Source organism: Durio zibethinus, chromosome 11 (assembly GCF_047325235.1).
Source record: "Durio zibethinus cultivar Kanyao isolate XHJ-2024 chromosome 11, ASM4732523v1, whole genome shotgun sequence".
Classification (NCBI taxonomy): Eukaryota; Viridiplantae; Streptophyta; class Magnoliopsida; order Malvales; family Malvaceae; genus Durio; species Durio zibethinus.
Window position 1 is genome coordinate 20697182 of NC_143172.1, and position 21864 is coordinate 20719045.

General features: G+C 30.3%; 2 protein-coding genes across 23 annotated transcripts; both read left to right on the plus strand.

Moving 5' to 3' along the window:
- The first annotated feature begins 6317 nt into the window (after positions 1–6317).
- LOC111289496 (Pentatricopeptide repeat (PPR) superfamily protein) lies at positions 6318–14613 on the plus strand. Of its 19 annotated transcripts, none has more exons than XM_089768269.1 (5): positions 6318–8423; positions 8532–8687; positions 8842–9990; positions 13992–14060; positions 14243–14613. In XM_089768269.1, the coding sequence occupies exon 1, from the start codon at positions 6524–6526 to the stop codon at positions 8123–8125; it is 1602 nt and encodes a 533-aa protein (XP_089624395.1). In that variant the 5' UTR covers positions 6318–6523; the 3' UTR covers positions 8126–8423; positions 8532–8687; positions 8842–9990; positions 13992–14060; positions 14243–14613. The 19 variants fall into 19 exon arrangements, with proteins under 19 accessions (XP_089624395.1, XP_089624387.1, XP_089624383.1 ...); XM_089768261.1 differs by having other exon boundaries at positions 8535–8687; positions 8842–9995; XM_089768257.1 differs by having other exon boundaries at positions 8535–8687.
- Positions 13710–21523, plus strand: LOC111289498 (glutamate decarboxylase 5-like). 4 transcript variants are annotated; one of them, XM_022880599.2, is made up of 7 exons: positions 13710–13726; positions 16485–16568; positions 16711–16915; positions 17655–17855; positions 19051–19519; positions 20020–20072; positions 20473–21523. In XM_022880599.2, the coding sequence occupies exons 2-7, from the start codon at positions 16486–16488 to the stop codon at positions 20944–20946; spliced, it is 1485 nt and encodes a 494-aa protein (XP_022736334.1). In that variant the 5' UTR covers positions 13710–13726; position 16485; the 3' UTR covers positions 20947–21523. The 4 variants fall into 4 exon arrangements, with proteins under 4 accessions (XP_022736334.1, XP_089624403.1, XP_089624404.1 ...); XM_089768278.1 differs by lacking the exon at positions 13710–13726 and having other exon boundaries at positions 16486–16568; positions 20473–20803; positions 20846–21523; XM_089768277.1 differs by lacking the exon at positions 13710–13726 and having other exon boundaries at positions 16441–16568.
- The last annotated feature ends 341 nt before the right edge of the window (positions 21524–21864 follow it).

The following is a 21864-nucleotide window of genomic DNA, read 5'->3' on the forward strand; positions in this document are numbered from 1 at the left end:
GTAATATTCCAAACCAAGCTGTGATCCATGTGATGTCGGGTTGATGAACACAATGAAAAATATTCACTCAAACTCACACAAACAAATAAAGAATAGTCATCATCTTAAGGATAAATAGTTAATTCAGAAACTTGAGGGGTTAGGTTTGCGGAATCTTACATTACCTTTGCTAGTAAGAACTCGTACAAGATTATCAAGGCATACCTTCACAACATTAAGACAAGTAAGATCCACTTTTTTTTTCCTAATTTCTTTTTTTGTTTTATTTTTTTTCCCTTTTCTTCTTATTTCTTCCTTTTTCCTTCTTCAGCCCTTTACCTAGTTTCCTGTAATTGTTCCATAGCTATCTTCCGTCACCTATTGCCATTCACTTATGTTAGAATTCATCTAATAAACATAAAAAGAAACTTCTTTCAACCTCTTTTTTCTTCCTATTTGGTTAGATTATCCAAAAAAAAAAAAAAAACACAAAAGCGTAGATCTACAAAAAAAAATAAAAAAAAATCTTTGGATTCCATCATTTTTTGGCACCAAATTATGTCTAAATGTATCTTGACCTAGTCCAACTTGGCTTTTAGATTTTTACTATCGCAATGTGTCCCATACATATTCCTATGTGTCGATAGTTTGTGTCTGATAGTGGTACGACACCAATATAGAGAGGTTGCTTTTGTGTCATTGCTTCCAAGTGTCTGGTCTAATATACATTATAATTTACATTAATGAACGAACTGAATTGACATAAGGAACTTTAGTCATTCATTTTTTTTTCTTTTTTTGTTTTAGGGCATTGGTCAATACAAATAGTTTAACCTTTTAACAATAGGATGTTTGCGAGTTTTGGCATTCTCTAATCAAAAGCATTCCAGGATTCTCTAAATATATGCCTATTCCACTTACTTACATCTCTCTTGAAAAGATTATTTAGATATTTACTTTCAAAATACAATCAGCCTGACCCATGTCTTTCATTTTAAAAGTTGAAAACAACCACTTTTAAGAGGCAACTATTAATTTCATCATCTTTAGACACACACAATAACCCTCTTCCATCATCTCAAATCCTTTGAAAGTAATAACTTGATGGAAATAAAAATACCATTATATAGAATATTGTTTTAGGCTATATATAGAGCGTATCAAATGACACACTTGGCATTCTTGTCCTTTAACTTCAAAGCCCTCTAGTTGATCCATGTAGATCTCTTAATCTAGTTTTCCATTGAAACATGCAGTCTTCACTTTCATTTGGAATAATTCCAAATCTAAATTTTAAGCAATTGCGAGGATAATATGATACAAACAAACTTTACCTCTTTACAACTAGATGAAAGATCAATTAAGTCACATGCTTTATTATTAGCCATTGAACATATCTTTTCCTTCATTGCATTCATCTATTTTTTAGAAATTGGTGAAGTTATAGCTTCTTTAAAGGAAATAGGTTCATCACAATCCACATATGCAAATAAGAAAGTTTCCCCTTTAATCTCAAAATGATATTTAAAAGGATTGCTCCATACTTGCTCTTTTATGGATGTTGAGATCCTTCTTGACAAGAACTCTCCCACTAACTTTAATATTACTCCCACTTACTAAAAAGTAAATCAAATTATTACATGTATTCATTTGATGAATTTCTAAATTTTCACCCTTATCTTGATGTAATAGAGTAATTCCCTCAACCATTAGTTATTCATGTTCTTGCAACTCGTATAGTTCAAGATCTTTTTTAACTTTAACAAGACTAGGGAAATTTTCTTTTAAGAAATTCACATCTTGAGACTCTATTTCAATCATTCCCCAATTAAGATATTTATCATAAACACATAACCCTAAAGCAATCAGGGTATCTTATAAAGATATGCTTAGTTGCTTTAAGACCCAATTTCTCATGTTTTTGATAATAATTATGAACTTACCCAACCAAACCCTAAGGTTTCAAACCTTTTGAATTAAACTTTTCACCTTTTCATAATTCATAGGTTGTTGAAGGAACAAGCTTTGAAAGCACTCGATTTTAAATATAAATTGCAATTCAAATAATATCTCCGTAAAAACTAATTAGGAGATTAACTTGTCTCATCATAGATCTTACCATATCTAAAAGTGTATGATTTTTTCTTTTCGCCATACCATTTTGTTGCAGATTACCAAAAATAGTTAATTACCTACTTATTCCTTTTTTATCCTATAATGCTTTCAACTAATTTGATAAATATTCTTGACTTCTATCAATTTGGAGAATCTTAGCTATCATCTCATGTTGATTCTCAACATCTACCAGAAAGAGTTTAAAATAATTTAAAACTTATAATCTATGATACAACAAATATAGTTATCCATACTATGAATAATCATCAATCAAAGTAAAGAAATAAAAAATATAACTATTATTATATTTTTAATCCAATTTAAAGAAATTATTGTTCAAACGACCATAACCATAAAACTTATTTCCTAAATAAATATCCAACTGATTTCTCTTAAAACAAAAAGAAAATCTTAATTTTAGCAAAACTAAAATTGAAAGTAAATTATATTGAATTGATGATGCACATAACACATCATGTAAAAGTAAGGTGTGCTCGTTACACAACTTAAGTTGGTAGGTTCTAACACCAAAAACCTTCACTTCGTCTCCATTACCTATGTTAACATAATGGTTGCATGTCAAAACTTGATTGTTATGTGCAAATCTTATTCTGTCTCGACTTATATGTTTTACTGCTCGAGTCTACAATCCAACCAAGGAAAGAATAAACAATAAGAACATGTGAACAAATATAAAAACTAGTAGAGCTAGGCTTGGGTTGAACCTTCTTTTGCTTCGTGTAATCATAGACAAAGTGATCCAAATTTACATAATCGTTGCATTTAACTTTATTGATGTTTTCTTTTCCAAGCTTGGCCATATTGCCATCTTTTGAAGCTAAATTTTGAGCATTTTTTTGCTTAGCTCTATTTTGCTGATTGTACTTTGGCTGTCTTCCTTTGCATTAACTAGCACAAGCTACGTTAGTAGTAACACGGATCATGTCTTTGTATTTTCACTCAAGCTCAGGATAATAAGAGATGTTATCAAAAGTCTTTATATTATCATTATATTTTAGCATCAATTTCACTTGGCTCGAAAAAATTTCTAAAAAGGACCTTACAATTGATTGAATAGGTTGTTCATCACTAAGTTAAGTTATGGTTGTTCTTAACTTTCATATCATTACAAAAATCTCAGTTAAGTGCTATATCATAGATGAAGAATTCATAACATGTTAGTGAAAGTTAAGTTTCAAGGCATAAAGCCTAGTTGTAATTGTTAAACTAAATTTCAATTTTAGTTGATCCCACATTTGTCATTTATTTTAGCATAGTAAAGCATGCACTACGACCGTTTTTTGTCCAACTTTGATATAACTTTAAGTCTTTCCTATGTTGGGTTATATTCTCTTACTCAAGTGGATTCATACTATTGGTTGTAATTTCAAGAATTTCATTTTTATTTTAAAAGATACTGAATTTTCCTATGTCATATATCATAACTAATCCCATTAAACTTTTATTTTTTCATAAAATCCATTATTGTAGCTTTTGTTTTCATTGTCTAAATCATTACGCAAAACTCTAATTAGTTACTTTATCTTAGTATTTTATTCTAAAAATTAATTAAACCATAAAATATCTTCTTATATTTAAGATAAAAAATTTTACTTGTTAGAGCCATAATTATTTTAAGTTTATAAGTTGAAATAAAATGTCTAATTATTTAGAATAAACTATAGGGCTTATTCCCTTTTATCCACATTATGTAATTTTTTTTTTTATCTCATACATAAAATAAAATAATTATGGCATGTGATATAATGACATGGATAAAAAATATATCTATATTTTAAATTTTAATATCATAATTATTAATTATTGGACTTAAACAAATTTATTTATTTATTAAAACTAATTAATTTCTAACTAATTAATTATAGATATACAGCCGTAGAGTAGTTGGCATTCACAAGAAGCAAAAACTATCTCTCACTCACCAAAATTACTCATACACGTTCTAAAATGTGTTAGTGAATTTTAAACTCCAAAATTATATGATTTTTCATAAGAAAATATAAAAACATATGTTTACAATTTTTAAAAATTCCAGAAAATATATGAAAAATCATAAATCAATTTTGAAAAATGTTCTTAAAACGTGACGGAAATGATGCCACACGTATCCTCATACAGTACTTGCACAACTAGAAAGAAAACAACTTTTTTATGATAAATTTTTTATTATTTAATTTATTAATCCCCGAAAATTTAAATTCTTAATTCTTATTAACCACACATTAAAAATTTAATAATATATGCATGGAAAGCTTACGGGACAAGAATTCTAAGCATATAAATTTCATGCCTTAAATTTGAAACATGTAAGAGGAACTTAGAGTAAAAATTTTGATTTTTCTGGTTTGTCTATGACTTTTCACCCAAACCATAAGTCCTTTCAATACCAAAATTTAATCACTAATTCATAGTATTTTAGGGTACATATTTTTTTTAAAATTTCAGTCTAAAGGCATTTGTTCAAAATTTCACCTTTAAAGATCATTCTTAGTTATTAAAAATATTATGGGTAAATTTCATATACATCCTTGTGGTATTTGACTTTCTTACTTACATCTCTTGAGAAAAAATTTCATTTATAACTCTGAAGTTGATTAGCATTATCCAAAAAGAGTAATAATGTCAAAATTGATGTAGATTTTTAATAAATTCCAAAAATACTCTTAAGCTTTTATTTTGTAACAATTAAAGGCGGCAATTGTTCTAGTCTTGTTTTCCTATGTCATTTCGAGTTTATTAAATTTGGACTCATTTCGAATTTAATTTACTTTAAGTTTAAATCATTTTGATTTTAATTTTTAGGAAATAATATTTTCATTAGAGTTTGTTTTTATATATGGAAAGTATAATTTTTTAATTAAATAAATGAAATTAAGAGATTATTAAGTATATTTGTTTTTTAATTAATTATTTTTAAATTTTAAAATATATTTTTAAAAATAATTACTCACTCAACTAGCCCTATTTAAATTTAACAACTTCATAAAAATGGACTAAATAATTTCTATTTGATTATTTAAATTTGTATATAGATTATTATATTCTAAAATCAAATAATTTAAATTAAATTGATCTTTTAAGCCATTTAAATTTGAATTATTTTAAAGGGTTGAACCGATTATAATGATTGATTTTTTAATTAAATATTAAATGGGTTGAGAAGGTTACTAAAAGTCTAAAACCATTGAAAATACTGCTATACTTGAAGGCATTAGGCGCTGGACCCATTTAGCTTCTTTTAGTACCCTGTTTTTCCCTTTATCCTTTAGTTTATCCGAGGAATTCTATTTGTACATTTATTTTTATTTTATATATTTTACTATTAAATACATATTTAATTTAATTTTTTTATTTTTACTAAATACATCCTCTGCCCTATTTTTTTTTATTTATTTTGCCTTCTTATTGTTTCACTCTTTCATTCTCTTTTTTTTCTCTATTAATTTTTAATCTAAAAAAATTTAAATTCATCAAACTTACCTTAAATAATTAGTGTTTTTAAGTTTTACAATGATTAAAAATAAGATTTTTAACTTATTTTTGATTGATTTGATTAAAATGCATGTAAATATAAGTTAGAATTTATGATAAAATTTAGTTCAAAATGAGTTTCTTGAAAATAAAATTTTGAAAAATTTAAAGGTTTTGCAAAAATAAATTTCTAAGAAGTTTTAAAATTTTTTTAAAATCTAAAAATTTAAAGACTTTTAAAAAATTTTTTTTTCGAAAAGCTCTCAAAAAAAAATTTATTTTCGAGAAATCCTAAAATTTATCAAAAATCTATTTTTGATGAGGTTTAAATTTTTTACAAAAACCAAAAATTTAAAGATTTTTTACAAAATTTATTTTCAAGAAATTTTAAAATCTTTCAAAAATCTAAAAGTTTAAAAGATTTTTTTGAAAATTTATTTTTATAAACCTTTGAGTTTCTTGAAAATCTCTTTTTGAGAAACCCTAAAGTTTTTTGAAAATTTATTTTCAAAAAATCTTAAAATTTCTTAAAATTTTATTTTCAAAAAATTTGATTTTAAAATTTTAATTTTAATTTTAAAGATTTAGAATTTAGTATATGAAAAAAATGATGAAAGAGGAAAAAAAAAGGAAAAAAAAAAAGAATGAGGTATGAAATATATGAGAGTGAGAGGGTATTTTCGTCATTTAATAAAAATTAAATTTGATATATGGGGTGTGGTTACTTTACTTTTAAAAGAAAACTTGGGGGATATATGTAGATGTTTTTAGGGTGCATTTAAAAGCCCCCTACTAGCAGCCTGTACATTTCCTGATTTTGTTTTGCTTTGTGAGGACTCTGCTTGATTAGAGGCGTCTCCGCTGCACCTTCATAGCCGTTCCATCTGGTAAATCCCTTATTCCCCTTATGTTTTTTTATGCCATTTGAACCCACAAAATGAGAAGAATTCCTTTTGCATATCTCTCTGCTCTTAAAGCCCCAAACTCCTTTCTCTGCAAACATAGAGCCATTCCTGGGAATTTCTTTACTGTTGCCCCAATTACCATTCATCCACGCTTTACGTTTCCCTCATTTTGCTCCAATGCAACAGCATTTGATTCCGGTTTTACTGATGTGGCTAAGTTATATGCGACTATCATGGATAACTCTAATGTATATGACAACATGGAGACATCGCTTGACCAACTGGGTCTCCAATTAACTACCCCTTTGGTTATGGATGTTCTCCAAAGGCTTTCTCTTGAGGAGAAAATTGCATTCAGGTTTTTTACATGGGCTGCTAATCAACAAAACTATGCCCATCAGCCTCAAGCTTATAATCAGATGATTGACATTTTGTCGAGTACAAAGTACAAAATTAAACAATTCCGAATCGTCTGTGATATGCTTGATTATATGAAGAGGAGTAACAAGAAAGCCGTCCCTGTCGAAGATTTGCTACTCATTTTGAGACAATATACTGAAAAGCATTTGACACATCTTCAGAAATTTTCTAAGAAGAAGAGGATAAGGGTGAAGACGCAGCCAGAGATCAATGCCTTTAACTTGCTGTTGGATGCTTTGTGTAAGTGTAGTCTGGTTGAGGATGCTGATGTTCTCTTTAACAGGATGAAGAGGAGGGTTACATCGGATGCCAATTCATACAATATATTGTTTTTTGGTTGGTGTAGAGTTAGGAATCCGAAAAGAGGTATGAGGGTTCTGGAAGAAATGATCCAGTTGGGTCATACTCCTGATAATTTTACTTACAATACTGCTATCGATGCCTTTTGCAAAGCAGGATTGGTGACTGAGGCAGCTGAACTTTTTGAGTTCATGAGAACGAAAGGGTCAACCTTGTCTTCTCCCACTGCAAAAACTTATGCGATCATGGCTGCAGCTTTAATGCATAGCAACAGAATCAAGGAATGCTTTGAGCTTATAGGGAACATGATAAATAGCGGTTGCCTGCCTGATGTTTTGACATACAAAGAATTGATTGAAGGGATGTGCTCAGTGGGGAAGATTGAAGAAGCGTACAAGTTCTTGGAAGAGATGGGAAACAAAGGTTACCCTCCGGATATAGTTACTTACAACTGTTTCCTCAAGGTCCTTTGTGACAATAAGAAGAGTGATGAAGCCTTGAGGCTATATCAAAGAATGATTGATGTCGGTTGTATGCCCAGTGTGCAAACCTATAATATGTTGATTTCAATGTTCTTTCATATGGGTGATCTTGATGGGGTGTTTGAGACTTGGCAAGAGATGGATAAGAGGGGCTGTGCACAAGACATTGAGACTTATTGCATCATGATTGATGGGCTTTTCAGCCACAATAAAGTGGAAGATGCTTGTTTTCTTTTGGAAGATGTTGTAAACAAGGGATTGAAATTGCCATACCCGAAGTTTGACTCCTTTTTGATGCAGCTTTCTGCAATTGGTAATCTCCAAGCCATCCATAAACTTTCTGAACATATGAGGAAGTTTTACAATCCTGCTATGGCAAGACGTTTTGCGCTGAATCAGAAGAGGCAGAGTATGAGATTAAGAGGGAAGTAAGAATGTACAAAAGCATTTTTGGAAGATTTTCTTTCATCGTACAAAGGTGCCAAGTAGGATCTGTACTTGAGCTCTGGTTTACTCTTTGGAAAGTTTTGATTGAGAAACAGCTGGGAGTTCACAAGACCAAATAGTACAAGGACGACTTGGCTACAAATGCAGCATGGATATGACAAAGAGTTTGAAGCAAGCTATAAACTTGGGCCACAATGTGATTCCACATACTTGTTCTCATGAATCATGATCTCTGACAAAGCTATATAATCCACAAATACTGTTGTCATCAGTTATACAACTGGTAATGCCCCCAAAAATTTCTACTGTGAGTTGGATTGGCTGCATGGAGTGAACTTCTGTATTTAATCCTCTTTCTTTTTTTCTTTTTTTCTTTTTTTTTTTTCCCAAGCAGTTAAGGCACAACACTTCAGAGAAGAAGTTCAACTTGAAAATTATGTAATGGCCTAAATTTATTTCCTGTAAAAGTTTCATGATTGAGTCAACATCTTGATATCTTCTGGAGCCACTGCTTATGCTGTCAGAGCAGGAGACTGCTTTTTATAGTGTAAGTCAAAATGCATACCTTTTTTCTCTTTCATGTGTCTGATGCAACCCTTTGTGTGTTTAGATATAGTTAATCTCAGTGCACTATCACCTAACAAGCGTGTTGTATTGTTTTTGCATTATTGTAATAAATTTTTGTTGACTTATGCATGCAGAAGCGCAGCAGCAGTTTCAACTTTTAGGCTGAAAGTCCTTAATCCTGCATTTTGTTTTTCTTTGTTCCTCTAGTGATGACTAACGACTTGAACTAATCCAATTAGTGCCATTATTGGGCCATAGAAGTTGTGTTGAAATTGAAACTAGCATCCTCTTGACTGGTACTGATTCAGAATGGCAAGAAGCTAATTGAGGGATTAAAGTACTTGGGATTTTAGTTTGTTACTTTTGTTTATTTTAGAATCTTCTTTTCTGCATCTCATTCTACTTCACATGGTGGCTGCTTTGGTTCTTCCTCTCTCTCTTTCTTGATCATATTTGAGTGTAATTTTATGTTCAATTTGTGTAGGATTTATTGAATCTAAAGATTTTTGGTTTGATCGAAATGCAAATCCTAAAGTAGGACCTCTGTTACATGGGCTCAACAGTTTAAGGCACCATGCCCATGTTGGCACAACATGATACAGATATGGGTGCAGAATATGAGTCCAATGCTGTCTTGAACATATGGTCATATGAGTCAATTGAAAACCAAAAGAAGAAAGTGGAGACCTAAGATGACATTGGATTGCTAGCTTAAGAGAGATTGTTGTCTTACTTGAGGAGTTGCATTCAGATCAAACCAAAAGTTCCTACACCCAAATTGGACCTAAAATTACACTTAGTTACGATCAAGAAAGAGAGATTGAGGGGAAGACTCAAAGCAAGCATTGTATGAAAGTAGAGATAGAGCGAGGAAAGAGGATAAAGAAGAGCAAAAAGATAAAAAATAATATTAAAAGAAGCGATTAAAATGTTTCAGTGGTCAAAAAAGAAAGGAATAGGTAAAAAATTAAATAAGAGGAAGAAAATTGGGGAAATTTGAAAAAGGTGCTTTCTAATACAGATTTTTATTAATTGGTCTAATAGGAAGAAATAATTAATATAAAGGAAATGACAAGCTGAGAAATTGATGAAAAGAAAATTGATTTTACTTTTTTACCCTTATCACTAATGCATTTCTATCTTTCTTTCACCATAAAGCCAAAGGCCATGCCCACACCTCTTTTATCTCTTTGCTATAGTAAATATCGGAGAAGCTCTTCACTCTCGATCCAATCACTGGAACTGCCATTAATGAAACTGTCAATGGGCCCTGCATCAGTAAGGTAAGGTTTTGATTCCTTTATTCCTCAAGATTTTCTTATACCTTTTTGCTAAGTTGTCCAAGAAATCAGAAGCAAATTCTCAGTGAAATTAGCGTAGAATTCCTTCAATCCTTCAGAATTCTCTCCATTTGACCATTGCATTTAAAATTTTATTTCATTTGGGCCAAAGAATCTAAGCTTCCTCTCCATGGATGCATCTGAAATTTTGTTCAATTTTGTTTTTATTTCTATTGATTTTACTTTGTTGTTGTTTGGTAATAATTTTAGTTTTTGTTTCCTGGAAAAGTGCTCTTCTTTCTTCATTGGTTCAAAAAGCACTAGTGAATTAAGTAATATGGATAAGTTTTGGATGTTGAGTTATGGAGTTTGCTCACTTCTTTATGACAAGTATGTAGGAATATATGCTTCATGGCATTATAATGAGAAACATCATGTTGCATTTGACAAAAATTGAATTATAAATTAAGATGATTTCAGCATGAATTTTAAGGCATTTCGCCATTGTAATGACTTTGGCCATGAATTTGAATATTTTTTGAATTGGTCATTTTTATTTCATTTATTTGCTTCTTCATCTTGTAATAAGTTCATGGCAATGTTTATGGTGTACTATTCTGTTTGTACTGAAATGTCTTAATTATTATCTTCAGTTATTAAAAAAAAATGCCAAAGCAAATCAACTAACACCAATGGGAGGCTGGGAACGGGAATTAAAGGTTTAAGAGGTAGGGGGAATAAAAGGGAAATAGTTATTGTAAATTAAGGTTTATTTGAGTTGAGTGCATGCTGCTGAAGCTTAAGTGCTAGGTTTGTCACAAGGCTAAAGCCTAAACATAATGGGGCTCGTAAACAGTGCATTTATAAATGGACATTATATAGTGGTGTGTCCTGAATGGTCCTTCAACATCCATGCTCATATTTGTTACTTGATTCAAGTGTCTCAATGAGCTTTGTTTCTTGATTCAAGTGTCTCAATGAGCTTTGTTTCTTGATTCAAGTGTCTCAACAAACAATCATCAATTCTTCCATTGCAAAATTTTTGTTGTTGGCACTTTTTACATGGAAGTATGACCACATATTCTCATGTTTGTTGAATCTACTACCTATTAAATGAGTTAGACCTAGCACCTGAAAAAGGGCTACACTTTTCCCATGAATAAAACTGATTTTGTACAAGTAGGAATGGATGTAGACAAATATTTGCCCCAGTTAAAACTTGAACAAACCAGATTTAACTGGCATCATTTATACTTGTTTTCACTTGGCCCCTTTGTGGAATGTGTCCTTTCAGATTTGTATAAAATAAGCACAAGTACTTATACTAGCTTCTTACCTTGGGATTAAATTCTGAAAATATCAGAGTTAACATCTTAGTGTTAGTAAGTTATGTAGAGTTGAAAAATTATGATCATATTTATCAAGTTTGAACCAACATTGCAAATGGACATGATTTATGGTACCATTTATGGATAGTTTTATGTACATAAGATCTATAATATTAATGTTGTTTTGCAAGTTATGTTTATATGCAACCACTGCTCATTTGTTAAGCACCTTAAGAACATATATTTTGCTCAATATATATATATATATATATATATATTTATGAGAGATGTACGTATGTTGCAGTTTTATGTACATCACTACAAGTTTCTTTGTGCATCAACCCTCAAAAGTACTTTGATAGAATACCTTTAATGTTTTAATGTTGCATTAAGGGTATTGAGTTATGGTTTAGGCTAAGAGTTTTTAGTTTAATGTTTTATGATAAAAATCTTAGGCATAAATGAGTGTGTTTTACTATTGAAATTTCTCCACTTATTGTTCGGATATTTTATAATTGTGTTTAATTTGTTTTTTCCCTTGATTTTAGGATGAAGTTGGAGGGAGTGATTAAGGAAAGCTTAATAGAACGAATAGGGGGATAACATCGATAAGTTTAGCATTTTTTATCACAAAAGTATTTTAGGTTATTACAGTGTATTTAGTACACAAGATTGTGGATAGAAGTGGATGATATAAGATTATAGATAAAATTAGATTAAATGATGTCATCTTATATCATATTTGGTATGTGTAATGATTAATTTTTATCTTTTATCATGTTTGTTATATGTGAGATTAAAAGCTAGATAAAATGATTTTTTAGTCAAAATTAAGATTTTTTAATTCAAAATTAAGATTTTTTAAAGTAATAATAATTTAAATTATAATTTTTATATAAATGTAAATCCAAAAATTTTTAACTAAAAGATAAATATTTTATGATATTTTTTATAGATAAGAGTTAATTTTTTTTAAAATTTATATTTTAATAAAGTAATTAATAATTTTAAAAAATAAAATATTTTTGAAAAAGCTATTTTTAAATTTAATTTTTATGAAAATCTTTTAACTAGTTTCCTTTCATTTTTATTTTGTTTCTTTATATAATTTTAATTTAAAAGAATTTATATAATTGAGATCTAAAATTTAGTTTTTAAAATGATTTTTCCAAAAAAATAGTTGAGTTAAAATATTGTAAATATAATTATTTACTCTCTTTTTTTTATTTTTTCTTCCATTTTCTTTTATTGTACCGGCTAAAAGGAAAAGAAAAAATAGGAAAAATAAAACAAAAAGAAAAAGAAAAAAGAAGAGAAAAGATGAAAAAAGAGAAGAATGAAGACAAAAACGGAAAAATTGAAGAAAGGAGATAAGAAGAAAAAAAATACTATTCAAATTTAATAATTAAAAATTTATTAACTAAATGTTATTTAATTTAGAAAAGTTTTATGTTTAAGAGTTAAATTTTTTTAAAAAAAGTAAATTAATTTTTCAAAAAATTGTAAAATAGTTTTTATCAAAACTATAATTTTTTATTTATTCAAAAACTGAAAAAAGTGAAAAAAAAAAAAAGAAAAAGAAAAAATAAAGAAAAAAAGAAAGGAGGAAAAAATGAAAAATTAAAAGAGAAAATAAAGGAAAATGAAAAATAATTTGGGTTAAAGAATTAAATAATGACACTTATCAATTTATTAACTATTTAAGTCAAATTTTAAATGTAAACTTTAGAAGTAAAATAAGTTATTTATAAGAATTTATGATTTAATATTATAGATTAGAAATAATCATCTTTTTTTTTTTTTTTTTTTGAGAAGGATTGATTTATCTATACTAATAAGATGACTAATTCTCCTTATAATTTCATCTGCCGCCTAATGTATGCATCAAATATAAAATATGATGATAATCATTTTATTCTATTATTAATCCTATACACCAAATATACTCTTACTGTACACAATAGCTAATTGATGTATACATTTTATTGGAACTATGTACATTCCTCTTTTATTATATGTACATATTTCTTTTATTATATGTACATTTGCTAAATCTCAAAATAGGTATGAATATTTGTAGAAAGATTTGAATTTAATTTAATTTGAGTTCTAAATAGAATTTTCATCAATATATAAAAAATAACATAACAAATATAGCATTTTCACTTGCAAAAAGTTTCCTACCTAGGTTATTAATGTAAAAAATACTAAGTAAATGTTTGCATCATATTGAAACTATATTAATCCCATAAAAACTTGTATACAGTAGATTAATATTGTGCACATAATACTTGGGATATATATACAGATAAATATACCTATATGCACATTTTATAAAAAATAGAAAATCTATAATTTTCAAGTAAAAAGTGAGAAAGAGTGATAAGTTGTTCTCCTAGATTGACCTTCATATTCAAGTTGTCCTCTTTGCTATGATTTTAGTCTGTCCAAGACTAAGACATTGTTTGGTAGGAAAAATAAAAAGAGATGAGGATGGAAAACTTATGAATTTAATAGTTAAAAATCATAATTACTGTCTTATTTTGTAGCTTGACCTAATATAAACAAAAATTTCATCCTCATCATTTTCTATCATTTCTACATGGTAAAGCCTAAATTTTCAAAAAATTTTGCCCTGTTAGTGACATTGATTAGTCCATATATCTTGCATTGTAGGATTCTTCAAAGCTTTTGGTGTCTATTCCATGCTGTTTTAGTTTTGACGTTGGAAGCAAGTGGTGCTTGGTAACTTCAAAAATCATGCTTCATTCTTTTCCTTTATTTATTTATTTATTTATTTTTGCTTTACAAAAAGGAAACAATGCTTGGCATAATCACTATCAATGAACTGTGATATAACATTTATCCCAGAATTCAAGAATAATTTCTCCTATGTTTCTTCTAAACTCAAAATCTTGTCATTGCAGATATGTCAAGTGCTAGCTGTGTTCATATTGTGAGCAGAGACTCTATTATCATTTGAACAGCAACTCAAAAATTTATGCAGGCAGCAATATGTCAAAGCTCTCAATATATAGATTCACCACTATGCGCTCAGTCTGTTCAATTAGCCTTTCAAGAGGAAGCAATTTCTTTATCAGGAGTTTATTACTTTTGGATATTGGTGCTACGGAACCACATGACTCTTTTTCACCTTTTTTTATTTTTGTTTCTCTGTTCCTATAATAATTGTGTAAGGAGACGGTCAATATCACTGGCAGTTTCTACAGTAAACCATTTTCCATGAGCTGATATATGGTGGGGCATCATGCCTCTCGTAGTAACTATCATTTGGCCACCGCATCTCCCAGGCTGTTATAGCCATCAACTATACTAAAATTGATATCTTCACAGTAGCAAACTTTGAATAGCTCCTCTTATCAAAATCTTAAAATAGGGGAAGGGACTCGGGAGGATGCCCGAGTCCTAAAACTTCCTTGCCGTTCCTATCAGTTGTGTTGGTTTCTGTACGTGTATTTAACACTGTTTCTTGAAATGCTGACTCGAAGAAACAAGTAGTAATAAAGTAACGATTGACGGTAACTTTGCTATTTACAGCTCCCAGGTGAACTAATCTCCTTGCCAGCAGCTGTGGCAGATTTTCTACTCCCACCATCTTCTAATAGAGACGGCAATAGTTGTGACAGTTGTGGCTGATCTCTCTCTCATCTACCTACATAATTTTAATTCATTTTTTTATGTTGTTGTTATCATTTTTTCAACTCGCCATGATGGCAGGTAAAACCTCTTTTTTCCAGATTTGCGCTTCCACTATTGCTAGCTAGCATGATGCCATATGCAACGTAGATCCGTACCCTATTTTTTAAACAATGGAAGAACTTATTGTAATGAATTTTCTCTATTAATGAAATTTCCATTACTCTCTAAGAGAAAAAATTTAAACAATTAAAATGAGATTTAAATGGGATTTCATTAGGTTTAATAAGTGGAGGTAGAGGGTTCAGGATTCTCTCTAAGTGTATAAATCGTAATCGAAACTTCAGAATTAATATGGATCCAAATGAAAATTTTCTCATGCTACAAACACCAAAATGGCTGAACATAGACTTCGTCCAGTGGTTGTTATCCTCTTGACTTGAGAAGGATTGGGTTCAAGGTTAGAATTCCAAGAGGATTGGGTTCAAGGAGCAATAAAGGTTTGGAGATGAAATAATAGGAAAGAAAAAAGAATAACTAAAAAAAAAAAAAAGAACATAAGAAAGAAAAGAACCCAGAATTCCTATGCAAAAGAAAAGAAAAGGAAAATAATTTAAATAGATAATAGAAAACCATTTTGGTATTTATTAGTTGATATTTGTCTCACATGTTCATTTTCCATGGAAGGGCAATGTTGTATCCTTCTTAACTAATATTTCCTTAATGTTAACAGAGTTAACAGTTCGATGTTAACGGGCTAACAATTTCAAGGTTGTTCTTAATTATGAGCTTAAAGCACATTTGCACATGATTTTCATGATACTGTCAAATTTTGTATTTCTTGAATTTTTATTTAGTGATGAATTTAAAATTTGCTTAAAATTAAAAGAAGAGAAAAGTGAAAAGATGAAAATTATATATATATATATATATAAATTAAAATGCAGCTATGATTCCAAGCCTTCCAATAAATTATATATAAAATTTGAAAAATTAGGATATTTGTTTCTTTTAAGGGTATTTAATATATTTTATATAATTTTCTTTTTCTCACAATTTAAAGTTTCGCATGGAATAAAATATTGCACTTGAATAACATGTGGATGATGATGTCCCAATGGCATGTAAATTCCTTTAATTTTAACAAATTAAATCAATGAAAAGGACTAAAATGATACCATTTTAGTAACGTCAAGAACTCATTTGAGACGATTCATCAAAGGTTTAGGAATGGAAAGGACACTTGGTTAAAAGGATTGCGTAAAAAAAAGACAGGTGTGATCATACATCCTAGTAGCACGCAATAAGAACTGGTAAACATCTAGCTGAGCTCTACTGGTTTTCCTACAACGTCGCCGAAGAAAAAGGTTCATTTACTCGTTCAGTGAAAAAAGGATCCATTTGCCATTTCCCTCCTACCTCTCTTCCTTTACATCAATACTCCTATGATACATATAAATACTATCATATGTTCCTTTTCTCCTACACATTCAACTCTACTACTGCAAAAACAATGTTGACAGCTACAATCCCTGACACAGAAGCGCATGTGCACTCAACTTTTGCTTCTAGATATGTACGTACTCCTGTTCCCAGGTAATCCACGAATTTGCTTTAACACTTGATTCTATCTAGTATCATCATATATATATATATATATCTATATATATATATATATGTCATAAGAGGCAGACATAATTTCGAACTTTTCAAACAAATTACAAATTAATGGATGCAGATTCAAGATGCCAGACAAGTCAATGCCAAAGGATGCGGCATATCAAGTAATACATGATGAGCTGATGCTAGATGGAAATCCCAGGTTGAACTTGGCATCATTTGTTACAACTTGGATGGAACCTGAGTGTGATAAGCTCATGATGGCTTCCATCAATAAGAACTATGTTGACATGGATGAATACCCTGTCACCACTGAACTCCAGGTACCTGTCTTCACTTTGCTTAGAAAAAAACAAGTTTTCTGTTCTTCTCACCATGATTTCTAAATAAACTGACATTGTTCTGTTCGCGTCTTTATCTTTTTGCTGATAGATATAATTTATCGTTTTGCTCCTGCATGTTTTCTCCGAAATTATCTTTTTCCATTTTCCCATGAACAATTATTGAAGCTAAATGTATTCCCTGGTGGGTTTAACAGGCATCTATTAATTTTCCTAATTTTTAAACTCTTCAAATGTTTTCCATAATAATTTAGGTCATAATCATTCGTAATCACAATGTAGATCATAATCATATACAACACGTACAATATATTTGCCAACCTGTTGAATTAGGCATAGTGAAATATGATATTTTGACTCGTAAAAATGTAACATTAAAGTGTCATTGTTACTAAAAATGGAATGTTATGGCGCCTAGGAACAAAGAAACTGTTTGTTTCAAATTGTTTGGCAAAATGAAAGCATTCTAGGTGAGTTCTTCATCGAATTAAAAATCAATTGATTGCATATTATATATGAATTATAATATGTATTATCTGAAGTATCCCTTTCATAATCAGTATCTTCTGCATTCTAGGTGAGTTCATCGAATTAAAAATCAATTGATTGCATGTTAAATATGAATTACAATATGTATTATCCGTAGTATCCCCTTCATAATCAGTATCTTCTGCATTCATTAATTATTTAAATTAATTAGTTATCATATTTATTAAAACAGAATCGGTGTGTAAACATGATTTCTCATCTATTCCATGCTCCGGTTGGGGATGAAGAGACAGCAGTCGGTGTGGGGACTGTTGGTTCCTCTGAGGCTATAATGCTAGCTGGATTAGCTTTTAAAAGGAAGTGGCAACATAAGAGGAAATTGGAGGGAAAACCCTATGATAATCCCAACATAGTCACCGGCGCTAATGTGCAGGTGAGATTAATTTTGCTTTTTAATTGTAAATTGTCATCTTTGCTCTATCTTATTTTTTTCTTTATTGTTTTGAATAATGTCTCTCTAATGTTTTTAAATACATTGCAATTCCTGATCATCATGCACCTATTGTTACTCATTTCTTACAAACTGAAGGATATGTATTAGAAATAAGAATTTGGAAAAAACTTAATGAAGGATATGTCTAAAAAAAACTTTGGTTTATGGATTGACTGTGTTTGTGTTACCGTGCTTTCTGCCTTCATAACATGTTAAAACTAGCCACTCCAAGCGAAATGGCAGCAAAAGAATTTATCTACTTGATTGGTGTTTTTATTTTTTGCTTTTTGTTTTTTTAATAGAAAGTAAAAAAGAAAAAAATATAAAAAATGAACTGAAAACAAGGGATAAATAACCAAAAAAAAAAAAAAAAAAAACAAAAAAGAAAAAGAAAAAGAAAAAGCACCAAGCAATTGGAGCCTAAATATTTTACAGCCCAGGCAAACACAGTTGTCCATTCTCCAGTAATTCGATGAATATTAGAAGTATGCAAAATCTTACTCATTTTCTCAGAAGTAAAAATGATATGGTTAGAGATCCTTCTTTATCACCAGAAAGATAAAAGACAATAATCTGCGCAGCAGCACCCCCTGCCTCTATCCCTTTTCCAGTGCTTAATTAGTCTATCAAGCATGGCTTGGCAGCCAACAAATGAGTGATTAGAAATGTTGTGCTAGAACCAAGTTAACTTGTGCCAATAAACTTTATGCTTTTTATCCCTCATTTCCAAGCATTTGTAAATATCTTTAACATTGTTGTTTAAGCTTCCGGCCTCGATTGGTCTACCCTATAGTAATGATAATTGATTGGTTGACATCTGAGCAGAATAAAGAAGGACCCAGATTTTTTTTTGTTGTTGTTTTTTAACAAAGGAGGCATAGTTTGGGATAGATGAAAAGAATACAGATGTTAGAAATTTGAATCTTAAACTTGTTAGATGTTATCTCTTAAAAGGATTGTATAAACCAACTAAGCTAAAATTCGAGTTTGATTTGCCTTTCTTTTTAAATATAGCTGCATTATCATTTACCATTTTGAGACTATATTCTTCAGTTTTTAATCTAGGCATTTCAAAAATAAAATGTGTTAGTTGGAGAAATAATATTAAATGTTCATTAACGAATTGTATGCACAGGTTTGCTGGGAGAAGTTTGCAAGGTACTTTGAGGTTCAGCTGAAGGAAGTAAAGCTGCAAGAGGGATATTACATAATGGACCCTGAAAAAGCAGTTGAGCTAGTGGATGAGAACACCATCTGTGTAGCAGCTATTCTGGGATCAACGCTGACTGGAGAGTTCGAGGATGTCAAGCTCCTCAACGACCTCCTTATGAAAAAAAATGAGCAGACTGGTTGGGACACCCCAATCCATGTAGATGCTGCTAGTGGAGGATTTATTGCTCCTTTTCTTTACCCGGATCTCGAGTGGGATTTTCGCCTTCCATTAGTGAAGAGCATCAATGTTAGCGGGCACAAATACGGCCTCGTATATGCTGGTGTTGGTTGGGTTGTATGGAGGGACAAAGAGGATTTGCCTGATGATCTTGTCTTTCACATCAACTACCTTGGATCTGATCAACCAACTTTCACCCTCAATTTCTCCAAAGGTAACACATTGCTTTCATTATGTTTGGGTAATTCTGCGGAAGTCTTTAATTCTAGTATTTAGGCTAACCATTCAGCTTATGAACAATAAGTCTAGAATTAGTTTTCTTTTGAATAAATTTTATTAATTATTTTTATCGTAACAATCTATTAATCAATTCTGTACAAGTTTGGCCACAGGTTTCATTTGTTTCTGCAAAATAATAATAATAATAATAAAAAAAAGATGAAGCAAATGTTAAATTCATAAGTCACTGAGTTGTGGACCTTTAAAATATAAGTCACAGAGTAGTGGACCTTTAAAATTTCTATAAATCAAGTCTACAGCTTGGTTGTGTAGCATAAGCCCTAAGAGTTGTGGACCTTTAAAATTTCTAAAGAATAATTTATAATTATAAATTCAGGTCCTATACGTGTTACTTCCAATATTAATGTGGAGGTTTTTGCTTTTCTTACACTGATGATAATTTATTTATATTTTTTCTGCTGCCAATTCTCTCAGGCTCTAGTCAAATAATTGCTCAATATTATCAGTTTCTGCGCCTTGGTTTTGAGGTAATTGCATTTAACTTCGAACAAACTATGGTAGTCATGAAAATAAGAGAAATATATATTCTTATTAATTTAGTTATGCAACTGCTTTTTTATTCTTTTATGTTGTTGAATTTAGAAAATAGTAGATGCCAATAAGATGTTCCTACAAAACGTTAGAAAAAAAAAAAAGAATTTTCCAGCATAAAAAAAATTCTCTTCACATGATGACGGATGTTATGCTCTCACAAAACTGATGTCCGTTATTGCTCATTCAAAGAGAATGAATATTATTTGATTATGTATGGTCATCATCTAATTTTCAAATGAAGATTAAAGGTGGTGACATTTCTAAGGTTTAATTATATAGGATTTTATTTGTATTTTCTATTTTGAAGTTTGCATGATTTTGTGGATGCAATAGGGCTACAAGAACATTATTGAGAACTGCATGGAGAATACAAGAGTGCTTAAAGAAGGAATAGAGAAAACGGGGCGGTTTGACATAGTGTCTAAGGATGTAGGAGTGCCGCTGGTGGCCTTTACTCTAAAAGATAGCAGCAAACATACAGTGTTTGAGATATCTGAGAGCTTGAGAAGGTTCGGGTGGATCCTTCCAGCTTATACAATGCCTGCAGATGCACAGCACATTGCTGTTCTCCGAGCTGTGATCAGGGAGGATTTCAGCCATGGCCTGGCTAAAAGACTTGTCTCACACATTGAGCAAGTTCTAAAGGAAATGGACTCGCTTCCCAGTCGGCTCTCAACCATTAGAGCTGTAGCTGATGATGGATCAGGTGCGAAGCAGCACCATAAAAAGAGCGAAAGAGAAACTCAAGAAGAGATCTTTAGGTACTGGAAGCGGCTCGTAGATCGCAAGAGACTTGGAGTCTGTTAGACCATTGAAGAAAGGCCCCCAACAATTAATATTTGCTTTCCGTAACAAGTTATATATTGTGTTTACTTTGAAATGATTTTCTTGCCTATTTATTCTCTGCTACACTTTTTCTTATCATGAATATTTTTTGTTTGAGTTTTCTTGTTCTTCACCATTTATTCCTTTCCCACAATGAATTAAGTGACCGTGATAAATTACATTTATCATTGAATTGAAATGATGATGAATGAACAAATGACTCTTGCATTATTTCAAAAAAATTGAAAATTACAAGGGCAAATCGAAAATGAAATGAAAAGGATGAAAGAAGTTCAAAAGGATGATCCTTGTGGCTTACAAATGGAAAGAAATGTTCCAAATGTTGAGATCAAATGATGAAACTAGAGAATTTTGTGTCACAAATTGACTGATACATTTGCTAGCTAAACAAGCTAAAGATGACCATAATAGAAAGCTAAAAGGGAGAAAAAATATGAAAAATATTCTTGAGAACCATTTATCACAATTAGAGATCTATGACATTAACCTTTGCATTTCATGCATTGCATTCATTGCATCCATTAAAAGAATTGCATTCATCATCATTCATTGCATTCATTGAAAATAAGAAAAAAAATCAAACTTTGAATTTTGAAATTGAATTTAGAATTTTGAAAAATCATTTCATTCATTGTATGCACTCATTGAATATGCTTGGAACGTCAAAGGGAGAAAGTAGATATTGTGGTGATTTTGAGAAGAGACATTAATGAAAGAAATCATTGTAAGGTAAGATTTTTTTTTTTTTTTTTTAAGTTTCAATATCTATGTTAAGGATAAACTTTTTTGAAGTTAAAAATAATTTATAAGATTTCAATGCATGATCTTGAAAATCCTATATATCTCTTTTAAAGTTTCAATACTTCAACCGTGGGAGAA